The 23,784-nt window shown below is 41.9% G+C and overlaps 1 protein-coding gene across 1 annotated transcript in view; it reads left to right on the forward strand.

Annotated features, from left to right (window-relative positions):
* The window catches only part of CDH23 (cadherin related 23), an 819,524-nt gene that overhangs the window by 792,275 nt on the left and 3,465 nt on the right, over window positions 1-23,784 (forward strand). The window contains exons 59-70 of the mRNA XM_054983948.1: window positions 1,125-1,254; window positions 4,263-4,526; window positions 6,641-6,802; window positions 7,202-7,458; window positions 7,682-7,779; window positions 9,931-10,051; window positions 11,629-11,708; window positions 12,612-12,652; window positions 12,931-12,991; window positions 17,242-17,371; window positions 17,912-18,034; window positions 18,552-18,665. Coding sequence (XP_054839923.1) covers window positions 1,125-1,254; window positions 4,263-4,526; window positions 6,641-6,802; window positions 7,202-7,458; window positions 7,682-7,779; window positions 9,931-10,051; window positions 11,629-11,708; window positions 12,612-12,652; window positions 12,931-12,991; window positions 17,242-17,371; window positions 17,912-18,034; window positions 18,552-18,665 — 1,581 coding nt within the window. The remainder of the gene's footprint in view (window positions 1-1,124; window positions 1,255-4,262; window positions 4,527-6,640; window positions 6,803-7,201; window positions 7,459-7,681; window positions 7,780-9,930; window positions 10,052-11,628; window positions 11,709-12,611; window positions 12,653-12,930; window positions 12,992-17,241; window positions 17,372-17,911; window positions 18,035-18,551; window positions 18,666-23,784) is intronic.

The raw sequence follows: 23,784 nt of genomic DNA on the forward strand, positions 1-23,784 counted from the left end.
AAGGGGCGTGCGGCAAGCCGGCCGCCCCGTGTCCCGCAGGGCAGGTGAACGGTGCGGGCAGCCTCCGAGCCACTCGCGTTGCTGCCAGCTCCATGGCGCGCCAGGACAGCCGACTGGGCGGGGGGGGGGGCGCGCTCCAGCGTGATGATGTCATGGGAGTGATGTCATCACGAAGTGCCAGGAGCATGCACGCGCTATGCGCGCGTGTAGAGCCTGATTGCGGTTGCCCTGGGCGCTGGCAACCATAGATCCGGCCCTGTCCACACGGCTCAAGTTTGCCGCTATTTTCCCACCATTTATGCACTTCTCAGAGGGGCTGTTCACATACTCTTACCTCAATCCCGCCATTCTATCGTATCTGTTGTGCTGTGCCTCAGACCAGGTTCAAAGTCTCTGACTCCTAGTCTTTCTGTCATGTGACTCTGATGTCACCTCTGATGCCATGTGCTTGTGTGAGTTCCTGCTGCAGCCCAGAGGTAAAAGTGGGTCCCAGGCTTGAAAAAGCAAGCTTGAAGCCCAGTTGCACCTTAGAGTCCAACTAAATTCAAAGTTCTCTTTGTCATAAACTGAAAAAGTTGAAGGCCACTGATTTTTGACTACTGGCCCAAGCATCTAAGCACTGCCCAGTCTGCTTTACAGCATCTTTCTTCCAGAAGTGTTTGATCCTAAAATATTCTTAATGGGAATTCCATGGACTGGATCAGAGGCTTATACTTTCAAAGAAGTACTCAGAATGTGGAGAGTACTTCTCAGAATTCCGTGTAAGAAGGCAATGGATCCCATGGTTTAACTCTTTTAAAAACTGGAATAAATTAAACCACTCTCAAAAAGAAAAAGATAATGAAGATACCAAAGGGCTAGAGTTCTTATTTCTTTTAGCAATTGTTGCACCTTTACAATTTTAAAGTGTTCACAATTTTAAATGTTTAAAAAGTTTACAATTTTTTAAAAAAAGTTTGAGTTGCAACTGCTTATCATTTATGACTAGATAATTTTGTTGCATACACTATACATCATTTGTAGTGGATATTACTGCACATAGTTTAATATTTTTCTCTGTGACGTGTTACTAGTTACTGCCCTATAACTCATTTCCTCTCTCTTCTTCATGACCTCACCATCAGAGAGGAAGTCCTCCATACCAGGTTCTTTCTGTTCCTGAACACTCACGTCCTGGTACTGTTGTGGGGAATGTCACCGGAGCAGTGGATGCTGATGAGGGTTCCAATGCCATTGTCTATTATTTCATTGCAGGTAGCTGTTCATCTTTTCTGTAGCTTTATGTCTCTGTGGTGACATGAAGATGCCATTGTATGGTTTAAAAGTTGGTTTAGAAGGTTTGAAAGAGGGAGACAAAGAAACAAAAGCAATAAAGAGGAGTTTTAGTAGCAGATGGGTTTGAGAAGGCATACATTCCACAGGATGCCAGTCAAAGAGGAGCTTGGTGTTCATTGGATGAAAAAAGAATTCTTAGCCAGGACTTGGTTAGGTGGAGAGAGAGAGAGAGAGAGTTCTTTACAGTTGGAAGATAAATTACATGTGGAACTGAGGGAGGGTACCTGAAGAGAAGGCAGCTGATTTCCCTGTAATATAAACTCAGTGAATTTCAAACTGTGAGTAGGTATCATTACTGTGTTGCAGGTGGGTCTCAAGGCCAAGAGAAAGGAGGAGAAATGGGAATTGACCTTCTGGGAGGCTCAATGGCAAATTTAAGTTTGCCTTTGCATAATGTGCGAAATGGCCATGAAAGAAGCCTGGTGCTAACTAATGCTATACAGTCATAAATATTATAAATATGACTATAATGCTATATAGTCATAAATATTATAAATATTATAAAAATGACAGAAATGTGTTCAGTTTTAACTGGTGTGAGATTTTTGCATTTTATGTTGGGGGATGGGGAAAGTAGCATGGAGTTACCTTACAAATTTAGAAGGAAGCAGGCTGCACTTCAAAAAATGTTAGAACCAATAGTATACATTATGGCTTAAAAATTATAGGATGAACACTAGCTGTTAGAAATAGGGCAAAATGCATTTATCTGAATTTAATTTCATGAAAATGTTGGCTTCAGTTTCTTAATGCTTTTGTATCTAAAGGGCAAAAACTTCATTTTGTTTACTCTTAACAACTGAAGGAACCTATGTTAGAAAACGCCTGGTTATTTGAGTTTTAAAACTGATTAGAGATCCAGTTTGTAAAACCTCTGTGCCTGATGCCTGAATGTTCTCCTTAAGAAGGCAATGGGAGTTTTAATTAAAAAACAACTGTCCTACAAATTGGAAATCATAAATTTCCCAAAAGTCCACATGGGACCAGTTGGATGCTATAGTTTGTAGCATAGAACTCTCCTGCAGCACACTCACATCTGAAAATTTATTTATTTATCTTATTTATGTAATTTATGTTCTGCCTTTCTCACTGAGACTGAAGGCGGATTATACAGTGTTGAGAGTAGTACAGTCAGTATCAAGGACTATAGGGGAAGGGTAAATACACATAACTAAAATGGAAGAAAAATGTGGATGCCATAAAACCACAAGCAACGCTACAGATTTCAGTCTTTTGCAGATATAGTGGTATGTGTTTATTTGTACTGTATTGTCTTCATAGACATGCAAGTAAATTGCAGAAATTCACCTTTGTTCTAAGGTCATATAAGCCATCATTGCAGTAGATTGTTCAGCCTTGCTCAACTAAGTTCTGCTGACGCCCTGCATCCTGTCTTTCTTCATTTCATGATGAACTCCAGTAGTAGGAGCCTTGTACAGTTTCTAGGAAACACACCACTCCTGCCCCGAAATTATCTGTTAAACCTGGTGATTTCTTTGCTGCCAAGGAGGCATTCCTCTACCAGCACTTCCTGGAGTAACCTGAATTGTGGTGGAAGTCAGGTAAACAGGCATTCACAGCTCCTGAGGAAATATAGCATGGCAAACTTCAAGCTATGGCTGCTTTCAGGAATCTTAGTCAACTTATGTCAATGCTGTAGCACATCAAATTCAACTATTTCACCCATTCAGTATTTCACATTTTTAAAAATTTGCTTGGCATCTTCATCTCATATCAGATATTTAATTCCATGACTACCAGTCTTGGATGCATATTTATATGTGTGTGCGCCTACATTTTTAAATAAGGCAATCATCCCCATCTCCAGCACTGTATTGGAAAGGGCTTTTGAAGATCCCTGAATTCAAAAAGCAGTGTGATGGACAGCTCCAGTTCCGCCCCTCCCTAAGAACAGCCAGTAAGAGCTAATGGAATGTTGAGAGGCTGCTGGCTGTTAGAGCTGTTAAGAACACAAGAGAGAATATATCTGTTAGTGAGGAGAGAAGGAGTTTTTGAGCTAGTGGGCATGTTTGCGAACATGGATTTGCTTTTGAGCATGAATTAGAGCCAGAGGCTGAAAACTGATCTAGGGGTAGGATAGTCTGGGATCCAAAGTTCAAAGGGTAAGGACAATATATTCCTGTGTTTGAGTTATCCAATATTGTTGAAGTTGTAAATAAAAGTTAACTTTTTTCTTTGTTTAAACCTTGCTGATTGGATGTCATGTGTCTCAGGGAAAACACACACAAACCAACCTTTCTAGCCATGGCCAATGTAACTAAACTTGATGGTGGCTGTGTATGAGGGAAAGAAATATTGAATTACCTAACTCCAATAGCACAGTGCAGTAGCTGGGTGGGCATGGCCAATAAAAGACTGGAATGGCCTGTCTAGTGACAATTCTAGAGGAAAGGAGACAGAAGACTTGGTGTTTATAAAAAGGTCAGGGCTCTCTGCCTACTGAACTGAGATGAGATGGGTGGTAGTGAACCTTTGACTCTCTAGCCTGCCCGAATCCCTGAACTTTTTTGAAGAGAGGTTTATGTTGGGAAGCAAAGGGGTTTACAAGCAGTTTATAATATGGCACAGCTCTAACCACTCCTTACATTTTGCCTAGCCACTCTACATGGAAATAACCATTTTCTTAGAACCATTTTCAATGAAGTTTGACTCACTACTATGGCTGTAGTAATTAGCTCGAATACTGAACATTTTCTGCTTTTCCTGAAAAGTTTTACTCCCCCCCCCCAAGCAGCCTCTACACCTGATAGAAACAGTCCAAGGATATTAGATAACAAGTGGGGTAGGCAGGAACAGCAGGAATTGCTATCCCATCTGTGTTTTAACACAAATACTGTCACAGCCATCCCATTGTGTTATGGAATGGAACAGTCTCAAACTATAACAAATGTTTTTATGTTTTGTAGCTGGCAACAAAGAGAACAATTTCCAGCTGAGTAGGGAAGGGAAGTTGCAGGTGTTACGAGACATGGACCGAGAGAAAGAGGCATTCTACTCTATCATAGTGAAAGCATCTAGTAATAGGAACTGGGCACCACCTCGGGGTCACCGTGCAGCCAGATTTCAAGCTATGGACCTCAGCACTGATCCTACCCTGCAGGATGTACGGATCTTTCTGGATGATATTAACGACCAGCCTCCCCGGTTCACCAAGTCAGAATATACAGCAGGTAAAAATAGTATTATTTCAGTGAGGCTGTCTAATCACGAAGCTGCTTTTCTGAAAGAGTAAGTGCCATCCACTGAGAACTGTGTTATTGGTATAAGACCCCAGCCAGAAAACTGGTGTACTGAATATAATCATAGCATAACTATAGCAGCAGCATGGAGCTTTTGAAAGGAGAGAGGTTCTGGCTGAGGCACCCTTGACTAAAAAGCAGACAAATCTGCACCCCCTAACCCGCTCCCTTCTTCACCCCTCTCTTCCTTCTACTCATGTTAATCCTTGAAGCAGACCAAGTACTTGCTGCTAGCAGTCTAGTCAGGAAATTTTAATATAACATGAGGATGCCCCAGGTTACCCCCTCCTTACTTTCTAATCCCCTGGGCAGTTCCTCCCTGCACAAGATTGGTGCTGCCTGAATTTAGGGTTACCAGGCAACCAGTGGGAAACCAAAGAGGCAAGGACATTCGATGGCACCATCATTGGTAAAAACCATAAAGTTCCCAGTGATTTCTACAGAGGACTAACATCACTTCCGATTTTTCCTGGAAGTGACACTGCACCATTGCCTCCAGCACCCCCAGTATCCCTGCTTCCAGTCTCCCACGTTGCCAAGCCATGGTTGGCAACCCTAGGCAGCACCCACCATAGTTTCCAGTATTTACTAGAGAGCTGAAGTTACTTCCATCAGAAATGCTGTCACAGCATCGCCCAATGGTGATTTTAGAAAAAAAATTAATTCTCTCCCACTGGCCACAGCAATGGCAGCCAGAAATGGGAGCTGGGGGTGGGGGATCCCCTACCTCCAGTGTGAGCTTGGCAGCTCTACTTAGATGTGCAACCAAACCTGAGACATGAAAACCCTGGCAGAGTTTGTAAAAGTTTTATGAAAGGAAGGTATTTAATAGAAAAGCATAGAAATGCAAATAGTTGTTAGTAACTTGCAGTTTTCAAAGCAATGACCACTTGCCCTAAACTTCAGTTCCAGAAAATGTTCCCTTGGGCTAACAGAATAAAGGGAAGCTAGAAAAAAAATAATTCCCTAACTACCTTGAACTAGTCCCTATTTCACCTATTTTCTTGTTCCACACCCTGGATCAAGACACACAGTTCCCTACGTGAGGGTACACCAACATACGGCAGCTACTTCATTGAGCAACTCAAGGAAATGCACACTGGGCTCTTGGAAAAGAGAGTTTTATAACTTTTTATGGATCCTTGCCGATTTCCTCACCATTGGCAAGGTGAGTCCTGAATTGCCCCTGAGAGTTTTAGCTAGGAACAGAAGAGAAAAAAATTCACTTAAGAGCACATTGCTCCAATTAATGAGTCCAAATGCAAAAGAAGTTGCCTAAGGTCCTTGGAAGGCCTCAGGTGGCAGAAATACATGGAAGTTAAGAGTAAGGATGAGCAGATTCCCCCAATTCCTCCCTTTTTTGGTCTATGGCTCTATTGTGGCTTACATTCTGTTCCAATTGTCTTTCAGAAAGAAAGATGATGATAATGGATTTTGTATATACAAACATACATGAAGGCAAGAAAAAAGTTAATTCCTTTGATTTTTTTTTAAAATGTTGCCTTTGAACAACAGCTCACCATCGCCCCAGTATGGAGTAAAACTTTAAAATAATTAAATAAAATACCAATTTCCTTTTCTAAGCAGAATAAAAATATGAATAATTAAAAAAAATAAATATTTTTCTAGGGACCTGGTCATTTAAAACACATTTAAAAAAATATTTTAATTTTTTATTTTTCCTGTAGGAATACTAGTTTATACCTGCAAAAGGCAACGTTAAAAAAAATAAAAGAATAAGGATGTTTTTCTTCCAGGGAAGTAAATCTTTTTAAAGGGTTTTTTAAAATCTATTTTTTCAAATATTTCCTCTCTTCACAGCAGATTTCTGCTGGAATGCATCAGTGTTTCAGAAGAAGTAGAAATTAAGAAATATACATACTTTCTACTGGAGTGTACCAGTGCCTCAGAAAACAAAATAACATTTTAAAATTGTTTTAAAATATTTATTTTTTAAAAAAAAATCTCTTTCCTAAAGAAAAAAAGTTGTTTATTCCTCTGAGGTATTTCTCATGAATTACTGATTTTCCTTCCTGTTCTGAAAGGGGTTGCAACAGATGCCAAGGTGGGTTCTGAGCTGATCAAGCTTACTGCACTTGATGCCGACGTGGGAAATAACAGCCTGGTCTTGTACAGCATTTTGGGGATCCGCTACATCAAACAACACTCCAATGATTCAGAAGATGTAGCCAACATCTTCAGCATTGGTAAGCATTCCAGTGGCCCCCTCCTAGAATCTGTGTCCATTTAGCTGCCTGTTTCTCAGTCCCTTGTGCTCAGTCTGTGAATGATACCTTGTAAGCTTGTCTAGTAAAGGAAAGACATGGATACTGATAATCATGTTCAAACATTCATCCTGCAGTTTACTTTGGCCTGTAACACCTGTACTTGAGATGCGAAGCTAGGCAGGGTCTCTACTTTTATTTATTTAAACATTTCTTCCCTGCTCTTCTAATAGCTAAGGGCAGCTTTCATCTTCATCTTATCCAGCTAGACCCAACTAACCTACCCACTCTTATGCGTGTACTTGGATCTGTAGTACTGAGATGTACTTCTGAATGTGTAGATTAGCTCTAATCCAAGTTTGTTGCTGGTTCTCATGAAAGGTAATTTAGACGGGATTCTTCGGACCTTTGACCTCTTCACTGCCTACAATCCTGGTTACTTTGTGGTGGATGTTATGGCCTCAGACCTGGCTGGCCACAATGACACTGCTGTGGTGGGAATCTACATCCTGCGGGATGATCAACGGGTCAAAATCATAATCAATGAGATCCCAGATAAAGTTCGGCAGTTTGAGGAGGAGTTCATCAGCCTGTTATCGAATATCACGGGAGCCATTGTCAATACAGATGATGTGCAGGTAATGATGACTCATTTAAGGCAACACAGTCATTCTCTTGTGAGCTCTCAAGTTACAGTCCGTCTGTGGCAACAGTGTTGAATAAAAGCAGGACCAGATTCCTAGCAAAGCCAGCCTTCTGGGGTGACATACCCTGGAGCTGTCTTGTCACAAGATAATGTCATAGCATGTAATGTAATCAGCTGTCTAGAAGAAGGACCATCTGTTTTTTTCTACTTTATAGTTCCATGTTGACAAAAAAGGCCGAGTGAACTTTGCCCAAACAGAATTACTGATCCATGTGGTGAACCGGGAAACCAACCGAATTCTGGATGTAGAACGGTAAAGATGATGTGTCTCTATAAGTTTAGACTGGGACATAGAATGAAAGGTAGGAAATGGGAGTCTGTTTTACAGGCAAGAGTTAGCATTGTTAAGCAGGAAGTAAGTTAAATCATACTTAACCATCTATGTGACATTTTTTGCATTCAAAACATTTCCTATACTTTATCTGACTTCCAGTTTACAACTACTTTATAAAGTAGGTCATAGACGAGGGGTGGAGGGAGTGTGGTAGAGAGGATAATAGTTTGTCAAAGGCTATCTAATGAGTTCATGGCCAAGACAGGATTTGAACTGGGCACTTCACAACACGTAGCACTTAAGCAAAACTACATGTTAGATGTAGTTATGTAATTATTTTTGCTAACTATTTTTAAAGGGGCAGCTATACAGAGGGGAAAATTTACATGGTGAGGGGAGGAGAATGGCTTACCATTGTTCTGTGCCAGCTCTTCTTTATAGTTGCCTTTCCTAGGAAGTCTGAATGGGGGACATACAGCAAAAAATTGCTTTAGTTTTGATGTTAGCATAATGTTTGGCACATGTTTGGCACATGATAAGTAGTATCATGTTTGGCAGTCTGTCACATTAGAGCAGTCTGAATGATCTTCAAGTAGGTTTTAAGCCAGTGGACGCCTCAACAGAGTTGATTTAAATTGACTTTGAAGGATATAATTGTCCTTAGGATGGCACTGTAAGCAACTTTAGCTTATATGAACAGAAAGTCTTTGTGTTGCTTCAGTTTTGGCAACAACATGGTCAGCAAGCATAAGGCATTAGTTTATTTTAGATATATTCTGTACTATCTGTAGTCTATTTAATTTTTAGCCAACTTAAAAACTAATGAAAGCAGCAAAGGAATACTTAATCAAAACACCTTGATCAGAGTCACACAGCTATTGATTCTCCATGAAATGGCTTTTTGGCTGTTATCTCATGTTTAACTGCTCCATCACAAATGTTACCTTTGTATTTTGAGTCTAGAAAAAAAAAGCAATTTGGTTGGTTTGTTCCAATGTGCTTGGCCAAATCCACACTTCCCTACCTTCTGCTTTTCATGTGCATTAATCGTGCTGGATTCTATCCTGCAATGTCCCAGTCTGTGTTCACATCCCTTCTCTTACTGCCGCTGCCTCGCGCTATACTTTGTCCACATCCCTGGTAGAATTGTGCGATACGGGGCGGGTTTAGATCCGACGTCGCCGATGATGACATCACATACATTTTTTTTCCATTTTTTTATCAGATTTCCAGTATAGCATTTTCCTCCTAAATTGCTATGGCGAGGCCACACCCCTATGATGCCTGTGATTGGTTAATGTTATTCTATGTCTTCTTCTTTGAAATCCATTGGACCATTATTCTGGCGGGCTAATTTGAACTGATATTTAAGGCGGGGGTGATCCAAACTCTCCAAACGGGCAGACTAATTATTTGATGCTTGAATGTAATGTTAGAATGACGGATTTCCCCTATAACAGTAATTTCAACAGTTTAAAAAAATTAATTTTAACAGCCACTGATATTTCCGACTGTTCGGTATCCTAAAAATGACACAGAAATGGAAATGACTCCATCCCTTGATGTCTCCGTGGGGATTTTGGAGCACCGCGATTAAGATTTATGGCCTGGATTGTGTAACAATGCTGGGAAAGTCCCCTTTAAAAAAAGGGGGGAAGGGCGGGCGGACAGGCATGCTGCAGAGAGAGTGGAAAAGCTTGATAATTGCACAGCAAAGAGGGATAGTGTTCTGGAAAGGCTGCAAACACGGAAGAGGGGTGGTTTGAAGGGGGCGGTCTCCTTGTGAAATGCTTCTATTTGTGAGAACCGTGCAAGAGAAGTGTTTGAACGCATGACAAATTCATCTGTGGCGCAACGCGAAAGAGGCGAGAGAATGGCAGGATTGAGGTAAGAGTATGTGAACAGCCTTCTGAGAAGCGAATAATGGGCAGGAAAAAAGCGGAAAACTTGAGACGTGTGGATTCGGCCCTTTTAATGCTGTTTAATGGTGTGGGTTTCTACTTCCAGAGTCTACTGAATTGGAAACTATAGCAGGGAGGTGAGGGTTGATCATCCCTGTCATAAACAGTTTTTAAAAGTGTTTTGTTTTGGTTTACCAAGGTAAATTCATAATTTAATGTTTGTCTCCAGAGTTATACAGATGATTGATGAGAATAAAGAGCAGCTGCGAAATCTCTTCAGGAATTACAATGTCTTGGATGTGCAACCAGCCATCACAGCCAGAGCCCCAGATGACCTCTCAGCACTGCAGGTAAGTCTAGTTTAGTTTAGTTTAGTTAGTGTTTAACCCGCCCTCTCCACAAGTGGGCTCAGGACAGGGTGCAACAGTCATAAAATACAATTACATAGCAGATTCTACAATAAAATTCAGCAATTAAAATTATATAGATACAAAAACCTGATATAGTTGGCTACACATTCCTGCCCCCAGAATACAAAGAGGAGGTAGACAGACACACGAGCTGCACTCAAATACCGGAGACCGGTGGGAGGCTCAATGATGGTCCTGATGCTGGCCTCAACCATAAGCCTGGTAGAACATCTCCGTCTTGCCGGCCCGCCAAAATGATACAAGATCCTGGTGGGCCCGAGTGTCCTCAGACAGAGAGTTCAACCAGGTTGGAGCCAGGACCGAAAAGGCCCTGGCCCTGGTCGAGGCCAAACGAGCCTCCCTAGGGCTAGGGATCACCAGTAAGTTCTTACCTGCTGAACAAAGTGCTCTCTGGGGCACATACAGGTAAGATGGAGGGGCTAGTTTTTACATATTAAGCTTAGCTTTGCTTCTAGCTGCTATGCTTTTCTGGAGGTCTCCCACAGCTGGAATTCAGCCACATTGGAAGAAACTAAGCCTTCATAAATCTTTACCTTAGTTCCACCATTTTCTTCCTTGACAGAGGCTCCCTAATTGTTCAGTAAGTATGCAACAGCAAGGCATTATATAGTGGAACCTGCCTGTCATGCACTACAGATGTTCTTATGAGGACAGGAGATGACAACTTATATTGCCTCTTTTGTGAAAAAGAACATCTATAATGCTTCTAACACTGTAACTATCACTACAGTAATTGGTGGGATAGCAAAGGGAATGCAATGCAGGTCAGTAGGGCATGTTCAGTGAAGGTTTTCCACATGGTTTAATTGCATCTTCCATCAAACCACAGCCTCACCAATCACTCCTATTTATATTATCCTACAATGTCCTGAGTTCAAGGGCAACTTGGAATCATTTCAACAGCTACTGATTTCCCAAAAGGTCTGATTACACATGTGCTAAACATGTGTTTAATGGGGGAAATCCCAGCTGAACTTGCATTTTATGTGTGACAACTTCAAAATGGTTTGTGGTGGCAGGAATATGAGTGTGCACAGTAAAGAGGAAGGAAGGAGAGGTTTCATCAGTCTCTGCTTTCTACCCAGCACCTTTTAGCAGATACAAAAGAGCTGTGGGGGGGGGGAGTGTTTCTCTGACTGCCTCTTTCACGTATCTGCCCAGGAGACACACATCTCCAGCAGTTGGAACAGCCCGCTCCATACAGCTCTTTTGTATCTGCAAAAGTGCACTGGGTAGAAAAAAGGGATAGAGGAAGGCTTTTCTACATCCATGTGTGAGCCCATTCCCCCCAAAAAACATTTCAAAGGTGAATGTAGTCACACGTAAAATGTGAGTTCAGTTGGTGTTTCCCCCCCATTAAACACATCTTTAAGTGCATATGTAATCAGGCCATTACCAGAGTTAGTTGAATACTTTTACCCTTTTGCCTAGACAGTTCACCTCTGCTGTAATAGTTGGTTTTGTTTTTGTTTTGTTTTGTTTTTTATCATTTCTAGATGGCAATAATCATTCTGGCTATTCTCCTCTTCCTGGCAGCCATGTTGTTCATCCTCATGAACTGGTACTACAGAACAGCGTGAGTAACCTTAAATGCCAGTAGGGAAAAATGAGTGTGCCTTGTGATATTTTTACTGCAGGGTTTCTCAAAATATCACAGTAAACATATGGTTCTGGACATGAGAAGTCAAAATAAATACTCAAACATGGAATATTAATGTTCAGATTCAGAGAGCCACAAATATTAACAGCTATGGATTTTCCCCATTCACCTCACCTAATGGACAAATGTCAAGAAGGTAAAAATGGATGTATATACCGAGTTTCCCCTCAATACAGTTTTGGGCTGGGAAAGATATCTGTTGTGATTTCAAGTAACTGACCACCTTGAAATTGTGCTTTCATCTGCTGTTGAAAGTAAAGCCCTTATCTAGTTTATGGGAAAGGCTGGTGTTAACAGAGGTAGAGGCAGGATGGGATCTTCACAAGCTGTTGCACTCACAGTTATCTGATCAAAGCCACAAAATGGGTTATTATATTGGGATGGGAGTGGAGATACACAGTGGTTCATTGCTAGTGCTCTGGGAAGAAATCAGTTTCCTCAGGATGAATGTCTTTTTGTAAATTGAAACTAGAATTTACAACTTTATAATCAAGAAAAATTTAGCATAGCTTGAGGAACTCAAATGAACAGAATCTGAAAAATCACAACATGTTAGGACACCTGATTTTTAGAGAGATTGAATTACTTTGGAGTCTGGAAAACACATTAAGGAAAGGAAAATTAATACCCAAAGAACGAAAGATTGTCTTGATAGTGAAGATTCTCAACCAATAGTTTTTTCTGTTTTCTAACAGGAAATGAATCACTGTGCAAGATGTATTTAAGGGACTAAAATTCACATGACACTTATGAACAATCTTCATCAAAATTTTTGTGCATTTTTTCTCAAACGTTTACTTTTTAAAAACTGTTTTGCAGGCACAAAAGGAAATTGAAAGCAATTGTGGCTGGTTCCACAGGTAAGAGATACTGAGTGTTTTTTTTTTCCTGATCCATGAAAAATAATGAGCACTAGTGAATGTGAGGATGTACCTGTAACACTGGTTGACAAAGCCTACAGACTGACACACACAACTTAAACTGTGACACTTTCCTTGGCATGCAGATGAGTCATGGGGAAGCCTTACCAGCTATGTTTTTGTGTACCAGGTTACTTTAAAGTTGTAAGAGCAGGAGCAATTAAAAAGATGGCAATCCTAAATTCAGTTGATGCAAATCCACACATTAACTTCCACAGGTAACCGAGGCTTCATGGACATCATGGATATGCCAAACACAAATAAATATTCCTTCGATGGGTGAGTCCTCAACTATTTTGGAAACATTTAAAATTAGTACCCCTGTTGAAGATGCATTAAATGAAAGGAAGTTGTATTGGTTTCCCCTTGGTTCACTCTGAAACAGCAGATTGGTCCTTGTGGATGCCATACAGGGCATCCATCAGAAGCTCAGACTTGCCACCAAGTGTACATACACCAGCCAGGGAGCCACAGCACTTCCTGTTTCCTAATTCATACACCTATGAATGCTTAGGAGTCAGCCTAATTTTGTAGGAGTTGAGAGAAAGGGAGAGTCAAAGCAAACCTACACATTATATGTAGTTGCATTATTCATTTTTATACAATGCAGCCATTGGAACTGTAATTTAAAGGAGAAGAGAGAGGCTAATTAACCTATTCCTTTGGGCCATTTTATTTATTAAATTTATTTAAACATATTTTCCCAAAAGAAATTGTCCATACAAGCTGCTTTCACCCATGCCAAGGAAAACTTACAGGTACTTGTAAATTTTCCCCTGTGGCAAATTAAGGGAAGGAAAGAGGGCCAGACGGAACCATTCAGAAGTGTCTCTGCCTCTTATAGGACTTCCTGTTTAAATCACAGTCCCATCCCCTGTACTGTATAAGATAAAAAAAAATTGTAAAACAGATAATAGAACTAAATGCAATGTATAGTTCCACTGCCAGAAGTTTTAATGTACAGAATGAGTAATTCTCTGAATTCCCCTGCTTCTACCCGTTAATACTTAATTGACTTGATCTCGTTTGGAACTCATCATGACTCAGACTTGGGAACCTTTCCTTCAACGAAAGGATTGCTGTTTTTAGTCATTTAGTGGTGGGGAAGGCATTCTGCATATACTTATAGCCATTATTATTACTAGTACTACTTTATATCTTGCAGAATTGAGCCTTAGCACTGAGGTTGTGCAGAGAGAAACCTTCTCGAGCTAAGCAAAAGGGCTGTTTTTCATGCTGACTCCACTCACTTCCAGGCAACACACATGCCTGAAGTGGAAACTGGAGAGAGGTATATGCTGACAACCCTCTCACAGCCTTTCACCCCTTGCCAGCCACCTCAAACCTCCCTTCACAGGTTTGGGGCCTTCTAGGCAGGTACAGGCTGGGTCACCACATGCCACTAGTCTAGTCTCCACTATAGCAGGCAAAGATCCCTAACCCAAAATTTCACTGGATCCCCTCTCTCCTGTCTCTCCATCAGACAGTCAGCTAATTCCCTGTATCTACTTCCCCTTACTCAGCTACAGCCCAGGGCTATTGGAGAAAGGGAACTCAGAGGTTACTTTCCCTAGACATATGCTGCCACCATTTAAACTTGGCCCATTGGTCATCATGACCAGAGTGTTTGAGGCTTATGTGTGTCTTTTTTCTCCTCAGCTAATGATTTCAAGCCAGCCAGGGTTAAACAAAACAAAAATAAACTTTATTTACAAGATGGAACATAGGAGTGAGTGTATTAAACTAATAAACAAACTGGAGCTAGAGAATGTTTCAGTGTAACAAAACAGATTAACAGCCATCTCTTTCTGCTGCCTCCTTTAGCAGTCTTACTCTTAAACCCTTCTCCCTCAGCAGCTCCCAAGAGCCTTCTCTTCCCTCCAATGAACACTAACTATCATTGGCCCAGCATTTCACCTGCTCCTATCGGTTGTCTCAAAGGAGAGGCGGAGCTGCAGCCCATCCTGTCTGTCACACAAACTATATTTCTCTTTGCATTGAAACCAGATTTGTGTGTGTTATTTCCTATTTGCCAGGCCCCCAAAGCTTACCTGGCTGGTGGGATGAAAAGGAAGGGAAACAGGTGAAGGCAGCTCAGAATACAGGCTGGGAATGTGGGTATGTGGGCGCCTGCACTGCTGGCAAATGACATAATTTCTGATGTGATCTGGAAACAATAGGTTGCACTAGGGCCATTTTTCTAAAGATTGGCCCAAAACATTGTGAAAACATTATGTTTTCGGCCAATATTTAGAGAATTGGTGATGGCACGACCTCTTGCTTCCAGGTTGCCCTGGAAATGATATCATTTGCCAGTGGCGCAAGTGCACACATTTTACATACATGCCCAAGTTAGTACCAGCAATACCTTCCAATGCCCCTACTCCACCCCCTGGTTTGTTGTTGGAGGACCTGGTAACTCTGCTGGAGTGCCTCTCAGTTTCTAACCCAAGGGTTCATTTGACATCACCTTCTCTTTGTGTCCCTTTTCCAACGCTCCTCATGGACTTTTAAGAAGCAAAGCAGCTCTGTGGCTTGCTTCTGTAAGAGGCCATGCTGGGCTTATCCAGACTTACTTAAACAGATCACATTTGGATTCATCCCAAACTAGACAAGCGAGGCAGTCCTTTCACAGGAAAGTCTTTTTTAGATTAGGCCATCACATCTTTAGATCTACCATCACTTCTATGGATGTGCACCTACTTCAATAAATGTAAGTTCATCTTCGGTCTTCTGTGCAGTTCCACACTGGGACTGTGCAAACACAGGCCTGCTGGGGAGAGATAATTTTCTTGCTCTAATAGACTGAAGAGAGTTGCCCCTCCCCCATGGTACACGCAGCAACATTTCTTACTGAAAACCATCATGTTCTATGAGGGAGCAGCACCCCCTTCCTTCAGTTATCTTTTCACTACCATTGAGGGAAAATCGTCTAGTGGTTTTTTTTTCATTGTTACACCTCCTTCCTTCGTGGCCTTCTCTTCAAAGTTTTTCTCAGATTCTTGATCAAGCCCTAAACCCTGGCTTGGGTTTTTGTTCTGAGGATGTCATATAAGGCTTATTCAAGAAGTGTGCCCAGTGTGATACTAAAACAACCCATATAGATGAACACTCCCTCTGCCTTTTTTTGTCTCAGAGAGCCTCATAATATCTCAGCCTGCCAGCACTACCAACAGTTTACACTCAAGGCCGGCAGTGGCAAAGCCTCAAGATTTAAAGCAGCTCTCTCAGAAAGGACTGTATCTAACTCTGACACCCCAACATCAAAAAAATCTGCCACATGGGCCCTTTCTACTCAAGCAGAGTTGACTTCTTCAGTTCCATCAGTTCCGATTTTTAAGATCCATTGGCACCATTCCAGGTCACTGGTTCCATCTGCCTCTCATCATTGCTCTTTGGAACATCCACCAAATAAGGCTAAGGCCAAATCTTTGGCCGATTCCGCACGTCTTACCTGAAACCGGGACTTTGCGGAACATGCCGGCAAAAACGCGGAAGATCGCGTTTTCTCTCGCGAGAAAACGCAATCTTTCGCGTTTTTGCCGGCATATTCCACAACGTCCCGGCTTCAGGTAAGCCATGCGGAATCGGCCTTAGTCTTATAGGTGCTACAGGACTCTTGTTCTTTTCTACTGCTACAGACTGACTAACACAGCTACCCATCTTGATCTAACCACTTGAAAAAGGCTTCTTTGGTTCCACTGAAGCCTGCACAGGCAGACCAGACACCATCGGTTCTACTTAGTACAGTAGAACTGACTATTGAGAACAAAGATGTTCTACTCATTCTATCTTGAACTGCACCTCTCCATCTGAGTGAGAAGGATTCTCTGTCAGAAGGTGAGCTGGTTCTGGAAGAGCTACTGTCCACCTTGTTTGCCCTGACTAGATCCCAATCAGTTCCCTATCTCTCTACCCACAATCTAGCTACAGTGCTACAGCAATCCATGCAATGGTCACCTCCAGATTAGGCTACTGTAACTCACTCTTTGTAGGGCTACCCTTGAGACTGACCTGGAAACTGCAACTGGTTCAGAATGCAGCGGAACATTTCCTTACAGGGACTCCATTTAGAGAACATATACAACCGCTGTGCTAGTTGTACTGACTTCCAGTTGAATTCCAGATGTTCCCTCTCCCAGGCACAGAGCACTTCAGCTCTCAGTTATGCAAATGGCTCTGGACTAGTCAAAGTAAGAACAGAAGGGTTACCATCTCAAACCTTGCTGGAATGTCACACCTAAAGGGGTCAAGACTGGAACAGCAGTACTAGTTCCCAGCAAGACGCCTGAAATGTAATGTGGGAAATGGCCCAAAGTTAACTAGCAGTCAGAGGCTGTCTTACTACTGTGGCATCACCCTTTATTTGGGGATAGTGATTATGTCAAGATCCATTAAAATGTTCTTTATGAAGGAATGCTCAGAGTCACCAGGTCATGTCCTTCTTGACATGATCATGTGCCAGATTTTGAAGGAAGTTCTCTAAATGTTCCAGTTTTTTATTCTGAGCACGGTGTCTCCCCTTACAGAGCAAACCCAGTGTGGCTAGACCCCTTCTGCAGGAACCTGGAGCTGGCAGCACAAGCAGAGCATGAAGATGATCTTCCTGAGAACCTAAGTGAAATAACAGACCTATGGAATAGTCCAGCAAGAACTCATGTGAGATGGCATCTGATTACGTTCAGGAGTTAAAAGTATAATGCCGTCAGTATATCTTTTGGCCTCAATCTGGCTGTAGTTTATGCAAGCACAAGAGACATTACTCCTCTTCCTGAAAATATAATTGAGAATTAGAAGTTGCCATTAATTAAGCATCATCAGCTCATTAAAATATCTTGTAATTCTTAACCATTCTATTTTTGCTGGTCCAGTCTTAGTATCCCAGTCACAACATTAGTTTTTGTGATGGCTTTAGAACCAATTTAAGCTGATAAGGCTGGTGATGATACATTTGATGGAAACTGAGAGATGCTGGATATCCCTTCTCCATGGAACACACACATTCATGATGTGTGTTCAAGTTCAACTTACTGTGTTCCTACTTAGTTATCAATTATTACAGTGGGATTTGACCAGAAAATGAGAATGATTTAGACAAAGATTGATTAAAGTTATCTGGGAAGTGAAGAGAGATTGCAGAAGCATTTCCCTCCAGCCTTATTGAATGAGAAACTATTTTCAAAAGCCTCTCCTTTTTAGGGAACTTTTGGACGAGAGCCTTCAGCTGCCAAACCTTCAGATGATCGCTACTTGAGAGCAGCCATCCAGGAATATGACAATATTGCCAAGCTAGGCCAGATTATGCGAGAAGGGCCCATCAAGGTAAATTTGTCTGGCATTGTTTATTTTGGTTCACTATCCTAACCCACAGGTTTATGGCCAATTAAGCCTCTTTCTATGCTGGTATTTTGAATGATATGCTCTCCTCAGGATATATCACAGTAGCAGCAGCAGCCTTTCTTAGAGCAATACTCTGAAACTGTTTAGCATATGCATACCTAACTAAGCATACCTAACTAAGAACAGAACTCTGGATTTCATCCAATTTCAGTCTCTGTTCAGCACTCAGTTTTGAGTATCATTTGTTGAGATGAATGCATTATGACAAATATCTTATTTAAAGTAGGATTGTACCAGAGCTGATCCAAGAGAATTTCTTTTAAACTTCAGGAGACCTTGGAGCCAGTGTTTTTCCAGATTTTTTTTTTATGGAGAAGAAATGTGTGCTTTGCTTTGGAATAGTTTCTTAGGTGGACTGCCTAACTGAGGTAAGTTTCAGGAAAAAATGGTAAAGAGCCCTGTGTAACTTTTTCTGCAACCATTCCCTCCATTCTCCCAGGGCTCTCTCTTAAAAGTAGTCTTGGATGACTACTTGCGACTGAAAAGACTACTTGCTGAGCGGATGGTGCATAAAGCCACCGCGAGTCATGGGGACCAGTCTTCGGTCTCCGAGGTACAGTCTGTGTGCTGGAATTTTAAAAAATGCTTGTTGTGCCCTCTGGGATTACGTGTGTGCTTTTCAAAGCTGTAGCCTTCTCTGTAGAACAGCTATTTCTTTCTGTTGTTCTGAGCACCTGGGTGCAGAGAATTAATATGGCACTTAAGACCATTTTTTTCTGCACAACAGAGCCCCTTTGCTTTGCTGTTGACTTCTTCAGGTGCAAGAATGTCAAACACAAAAATGGTGAAAAGTGTGTAAGTATCTTATGGGAATAACAGAGACAGAAGTCCTAGATGAGTGATTCACAAAGGAAATGTTGGAACTCACTAATAAATCCTGAGAGGTTTGTGGGGAGCCACCAGGCTGCCAGCAGTGAGGGATGGAAACAATGCAAAACAAGGTGCTGAAGGCTGAAGGCAAGAGACCTAAGATGGGAGCCCCTTAAGTACCAGTTCTACAAGGATAGGTGTGTTTAACAAGGGCAAAGAAGCCTTTGTGAATAGGGAAGAAAGGCAGGTTATTATTTGTACACTAATTTTGCTCTCTGAAGGACAAAAGACCAAGAGAAATGCTGGGAAGGAAATTAGTTGCTCCTCATTCTGTGGTCACAATTCTAGAAAGCGGAGAGTGCATGAATTCATTGATAGCATTTAACTCTGTGTTTGAAATTGTGGCTAAAGAGTGAAGTATTTTCAGGGGAGCTACTTGTTTCTTCATTATGCAAGTTATGCCTCCCATTATGCATGCATGCAGGGCTTCAAATTCTAATTGAGTTCAGATATATCCCAAGCTGTAGGTATAAGCCCCTCCCAGTTGTCTTCTTTGCCACCTCTGTGCATCACGCTGATGGAAACTCGAGCCTGTGCTGAATACTGTTCAGAACCTTTGAGAATTAAACTAGAAGGAGATTTTAGTGCTTGCCCTGCACACCCTGGAGGGATGAGCTAAATTACACGTCTCCAAAGTGGGTGGGACAGTGCTTCCCTCTCAGTTTTTATTTGACCACTGCAGCAGAGACATCAGAAAGAACCTCTTTCAGAGCCTTTCTTCAGATCCTAAATGGACTAAGTTTAGTTCTGCATCCACATTGGATCCAAAGAAGAGGAAAAAGCAATCTGCATCAAAATAGTCTGTTCAGGTGTGACATGTGGTATTCATGACCTGTGTCACTAATGATCCTACAGCTCAGTGGAGAAGTGAACATTCTCTGCCTGCAACTTAATTGGAGGAGTCTTTGGTGTCTGTGTTTGATAAAATTCCAAGACATTTTGGAGATCATAGATTTGCTTCTCAATCTGCTGCTATATTCTCCAGAAGTGCAATTTATATTATACTCTTTATACTTTTTCTATATTCTGTTGGAGGGGAAGCTTAAAAATACATTTCTGGATACACAGACCTCCCCTAGGTTCCAACAGGGATACCGCCCCCCCCCCTTGTTCTCTTTCTCTAAATCAGAGCTATTCTTAGCATTCTTGGTCTCAAGAGATATCACGCTAGGATCAGTATTCAGGATATGGTCAGTAATGAGTCATCACTGAGTTATGAGCGGTCACTGTCCACACTGATGCTCACTCCCCATATTATACTGCTCCATACAACAACTGCTGGTATCTGTCACAAAACTCTGATCCCTTTTAGGCACTGACCTGAGGCTTATGGAACTGTGAGGACTGGGATTTTTGACAAGGCCATTTGTCTGGGTTCGTCCCAGCATCAGTTGACAGACTGACAGTTGCAGAAATGATCTTCCCTCCTTAGTACTATCTGCTCTCATCCTCTACAACAGCTCCCAAAATCTCAGCACCCATCTCCACACCACTTAAAACTATGCTCTCCCAAGCTCTTCCAAGACCAACTGTGAAACAGACCCCAATGCCTTTGGTATCTAGGAATTTATTGGACATCAGACTGTGACCCTGAGCATGGCGCCTCATATTCAGACAATGATTCAGATCACTTAAAGTTGCTCCTCCAAATGGCAAATATTCTAGGCCCAGATGTTTTATAGTATATTGCTTCAAAAAGTCAAATGTATAGCTGAATGGTAAACATGATTTACAGGGTATAGAGCTGTGGTTTGAAGATATAGATGAACCACAGCTACAGTGGATGAATGTGTTATCTGGCGTAAGGAGTGATGGCTATTCTTGAGACTATTATTCCCAGAAGCCATTGTATATGAAGAGCTCTCTGGCATGGAGACATAATATTGCAAAAAAAAAAATGATGCTGGAGCAGACCAGTGGGCCATCTAATCCAGCATCCTGTTTCAAACAGAAACCAGCTAGTTAATAAACATGGCACAGAGACCAAGGCCTTCCCTTGATGTTGCCTCCTAGCATTACTGTTCAGAGAATGTCTTTAGTCACCATGGTTAATAGCTGTTTATGGACCTGTGATCCATGAATTTGTCTAATTCCATTTTAAAGCCATCTGTGATCATGGCTGTGGCAGACAGTAGAAGGTTCCACTCTCTGTTCTCCCTGGTCAGAGTAGACCAATAGGATTCAAGAGCCTAATGGAATTTTGAAATCAAGAGAAGGAATTCTGGATGGTTTAACTGTCAACAGCCAATGGATCAGGAGGACAGTTGGGTCTTGGAAGAAGGGATAGGAGGTATCCTGGGATAGGTAGGAAGTCTAGTGTAGTGATTGATTCTAATAGGCAGGGTTTGGGTGCTGTTCCCAGGTAAAAACAGTAGAGATGGGCATGAAATGGGGAAAAAATAAACCCTGAGTTTCATGGTTCATCGTGTTTCATGAAACACGAACCACAAACTTTCATGAAATTGTCTCATTTCATGAAACAATTCGTTAGTTTCATGATTCATCAGATCCCAGAGCCCTACAATGGCCCCCTTCATACCCAGAGATGCCAAATTCACCTCCAGCCACCGTCCAAGTATCTCTCTTCAGGCTCTTTGCTGACTTTTCCCTCCCATCCTTCTGGCCTCCTGCTTTCTGCTGCTGTTGGAAGAAAAGTCAAGCGGAGCGGATCTGGTTGGGTTTTCCTCTCTTCAGGTTCTCTTTGCTGATTTTTACTTCCCATCCTCCTGCTGCTCTGACATTCCCTCGCCCTCCCCCCACCTCCAGGTTCTTGAAGGAAAAGCCAAGCAGAACAGATTCACTCAGGATCTGCTCCAGGGAGCTTGGGGGCGGGGACTGGGAAAGCATGTCAGAGCAGCAGGAGGACGGGAGGTAGAGAGTCAGGGAAGGGTTCCTGAAGCTGAAAAGCAGTGAGCAGCGGTAGAAGGCGCTGCTGAGGCTGCTGCCGCTGCTGCTACTCCACCATCCCATTCTTAAAAACGGAGAAGGGAAACAGAGAGGGGAAGGAGTGTCCAGCTATAGTTCCTAGGTAAACTTGCGCAGACCCACATTGCTCAGCTCTCAGGTTGGCAGGGAGAGCTGCCTATCAAAGTTATGTGGGCTAAGATTGGGATTTCCACGGCAACAAAAGGTCTGCAGATATTCTAGGCCTATGTTGCCTAAGGAATCAATGGATCAGTGCCAGCCTGTCTGGCATCACAGTGCATTCACAAATCAAACAAATCAACCCAAAAAGTCATGGATTTCGTGAAAAACACCCCCCCCCCACGAAACTCGTTTTGCATTACGTGAATTGGCCTGATTCGTCATGAAATTTTATTCGTATTTCAATTCATGCCCATGTCTAAAAAACAGTGAAAAGTGTCAAACTTACTAACTATTGTTACATTAAAAACTGCTGAAAGAATAAGCATTGTAATGCTTAAGATATGCACCTCCCATCTCTAGGACAATGTCAGCTAACAGGCTGGAGTAGGAAGAAATGACAAGTCATGTTTACCATCTAAATAAACTTGTTTGTTTTGTTCTATAAGACTCCTGTGTTGTTCTCAATTCCAGATTTCCCCAAATACATTCTCTGTAGGACCCAAGTAGGGGTTGGATTCGTATGTGATGTGCTCTCAGACACAGGATTAAGGAATCCTCTGTATATGTATAAAGTAGACACACTCAGTAAAACAATCCACTTCACCTAACACACTGATAAAGGAACGTGACCCAGGTGTTAAATAAATACAGGGAGGGTGTGAGTGATGAGGTGGTGCATTACTGATAAAGAGGTACAAAGTACCATAACAAGAGGGGCCTAGATAAGGGGTTGTGACAGTGGCCTTTGCTATGCCCAATGGCAGTGAATTCCATAGTTCAATTATTTGTTGATTGAAGAAGTACTTCTTTTTGTCTGTCCATTGGGTTCTTGTTTGTTCATTGGGTGTTTCCAAGTTCTAGTACTACGGGACAGAAAGAAGGAATTCTCTTTATTCAGTTTCTCCACCCTATACATAATTTTATAAACCTCTGTTGTGTCTCCCCATAGTAGTCTTTTTCTAAACTGAAAAGCTCCAAACTAGTTAGCCTTTCTTGATAGGAAAGGCACTCCAACCTCTTAATTATCCTGGTTGCCCTCTTCTACACTTTCTCCACCTCTGCAATATCTTTTTTGAAGTGCAGCAATTGAAAGTGTGCACAATATTCCAAATGCGGCCACAACATAGGGCTATATGGAGGCATTACAATATAGCATAGTGGTTAAGTGGTCAAGCTGCAAGTCAGCACTCTACTGGTTTGAATCCCACTACTGCCATCAGCTCAGCAGGGGGCTTTGGGTAAGCCACTTCTTTCAGTTCCAGTTCCCCAGCTGAATTGTGGGGATAATAACACACTGACTTTGTTCACCACTCTAAGTGGGGCACTAATCCTTCTAGAAGAGTGGTATATTACCATTATCATTATCATTATTACTTTCAGTCATTTTCCTAATAATCCCCAGCATCATTTGCTATTTTCACTATCACACACTAAGTAAAAAATTTTCATCGAGCCATCCATTACAACCTTAGATCTGTTCCTTTTCAGTGTTGAACAGTTCAGATCAGACCTCATCACCATATGTTTAAAATTAGGATTATTTGTTCCAATGTACATCACCTTACATTTACCTACAATGAATTTCATTTGCCATGTTGTTTTCCAGTCAACCAATTTGGAAAGATTGTCCCTTGAGTTCTTCCCTATCTGCCTTGGTTTTTACTATCTTGAATAATTTGATATCATCCACAAACTTGGCCACTACGCTGGTCACC

This window comes from Eublepharis macularius, chromosome 6 (genome assembly GCF_028583425.1).
Source record: "Eublepharis macularius isolate TG4126 chromosome 6, MPM_Emac_v1.0, whole genome shotgun sequence".
In the NCBI taxonomy this organism is placed as follows: Eukaryota; Metazoa; Chordata; class Lepidosauria; order Squamata; family Eublepharidae; genus Eublepharis; species Eublepharis macularius.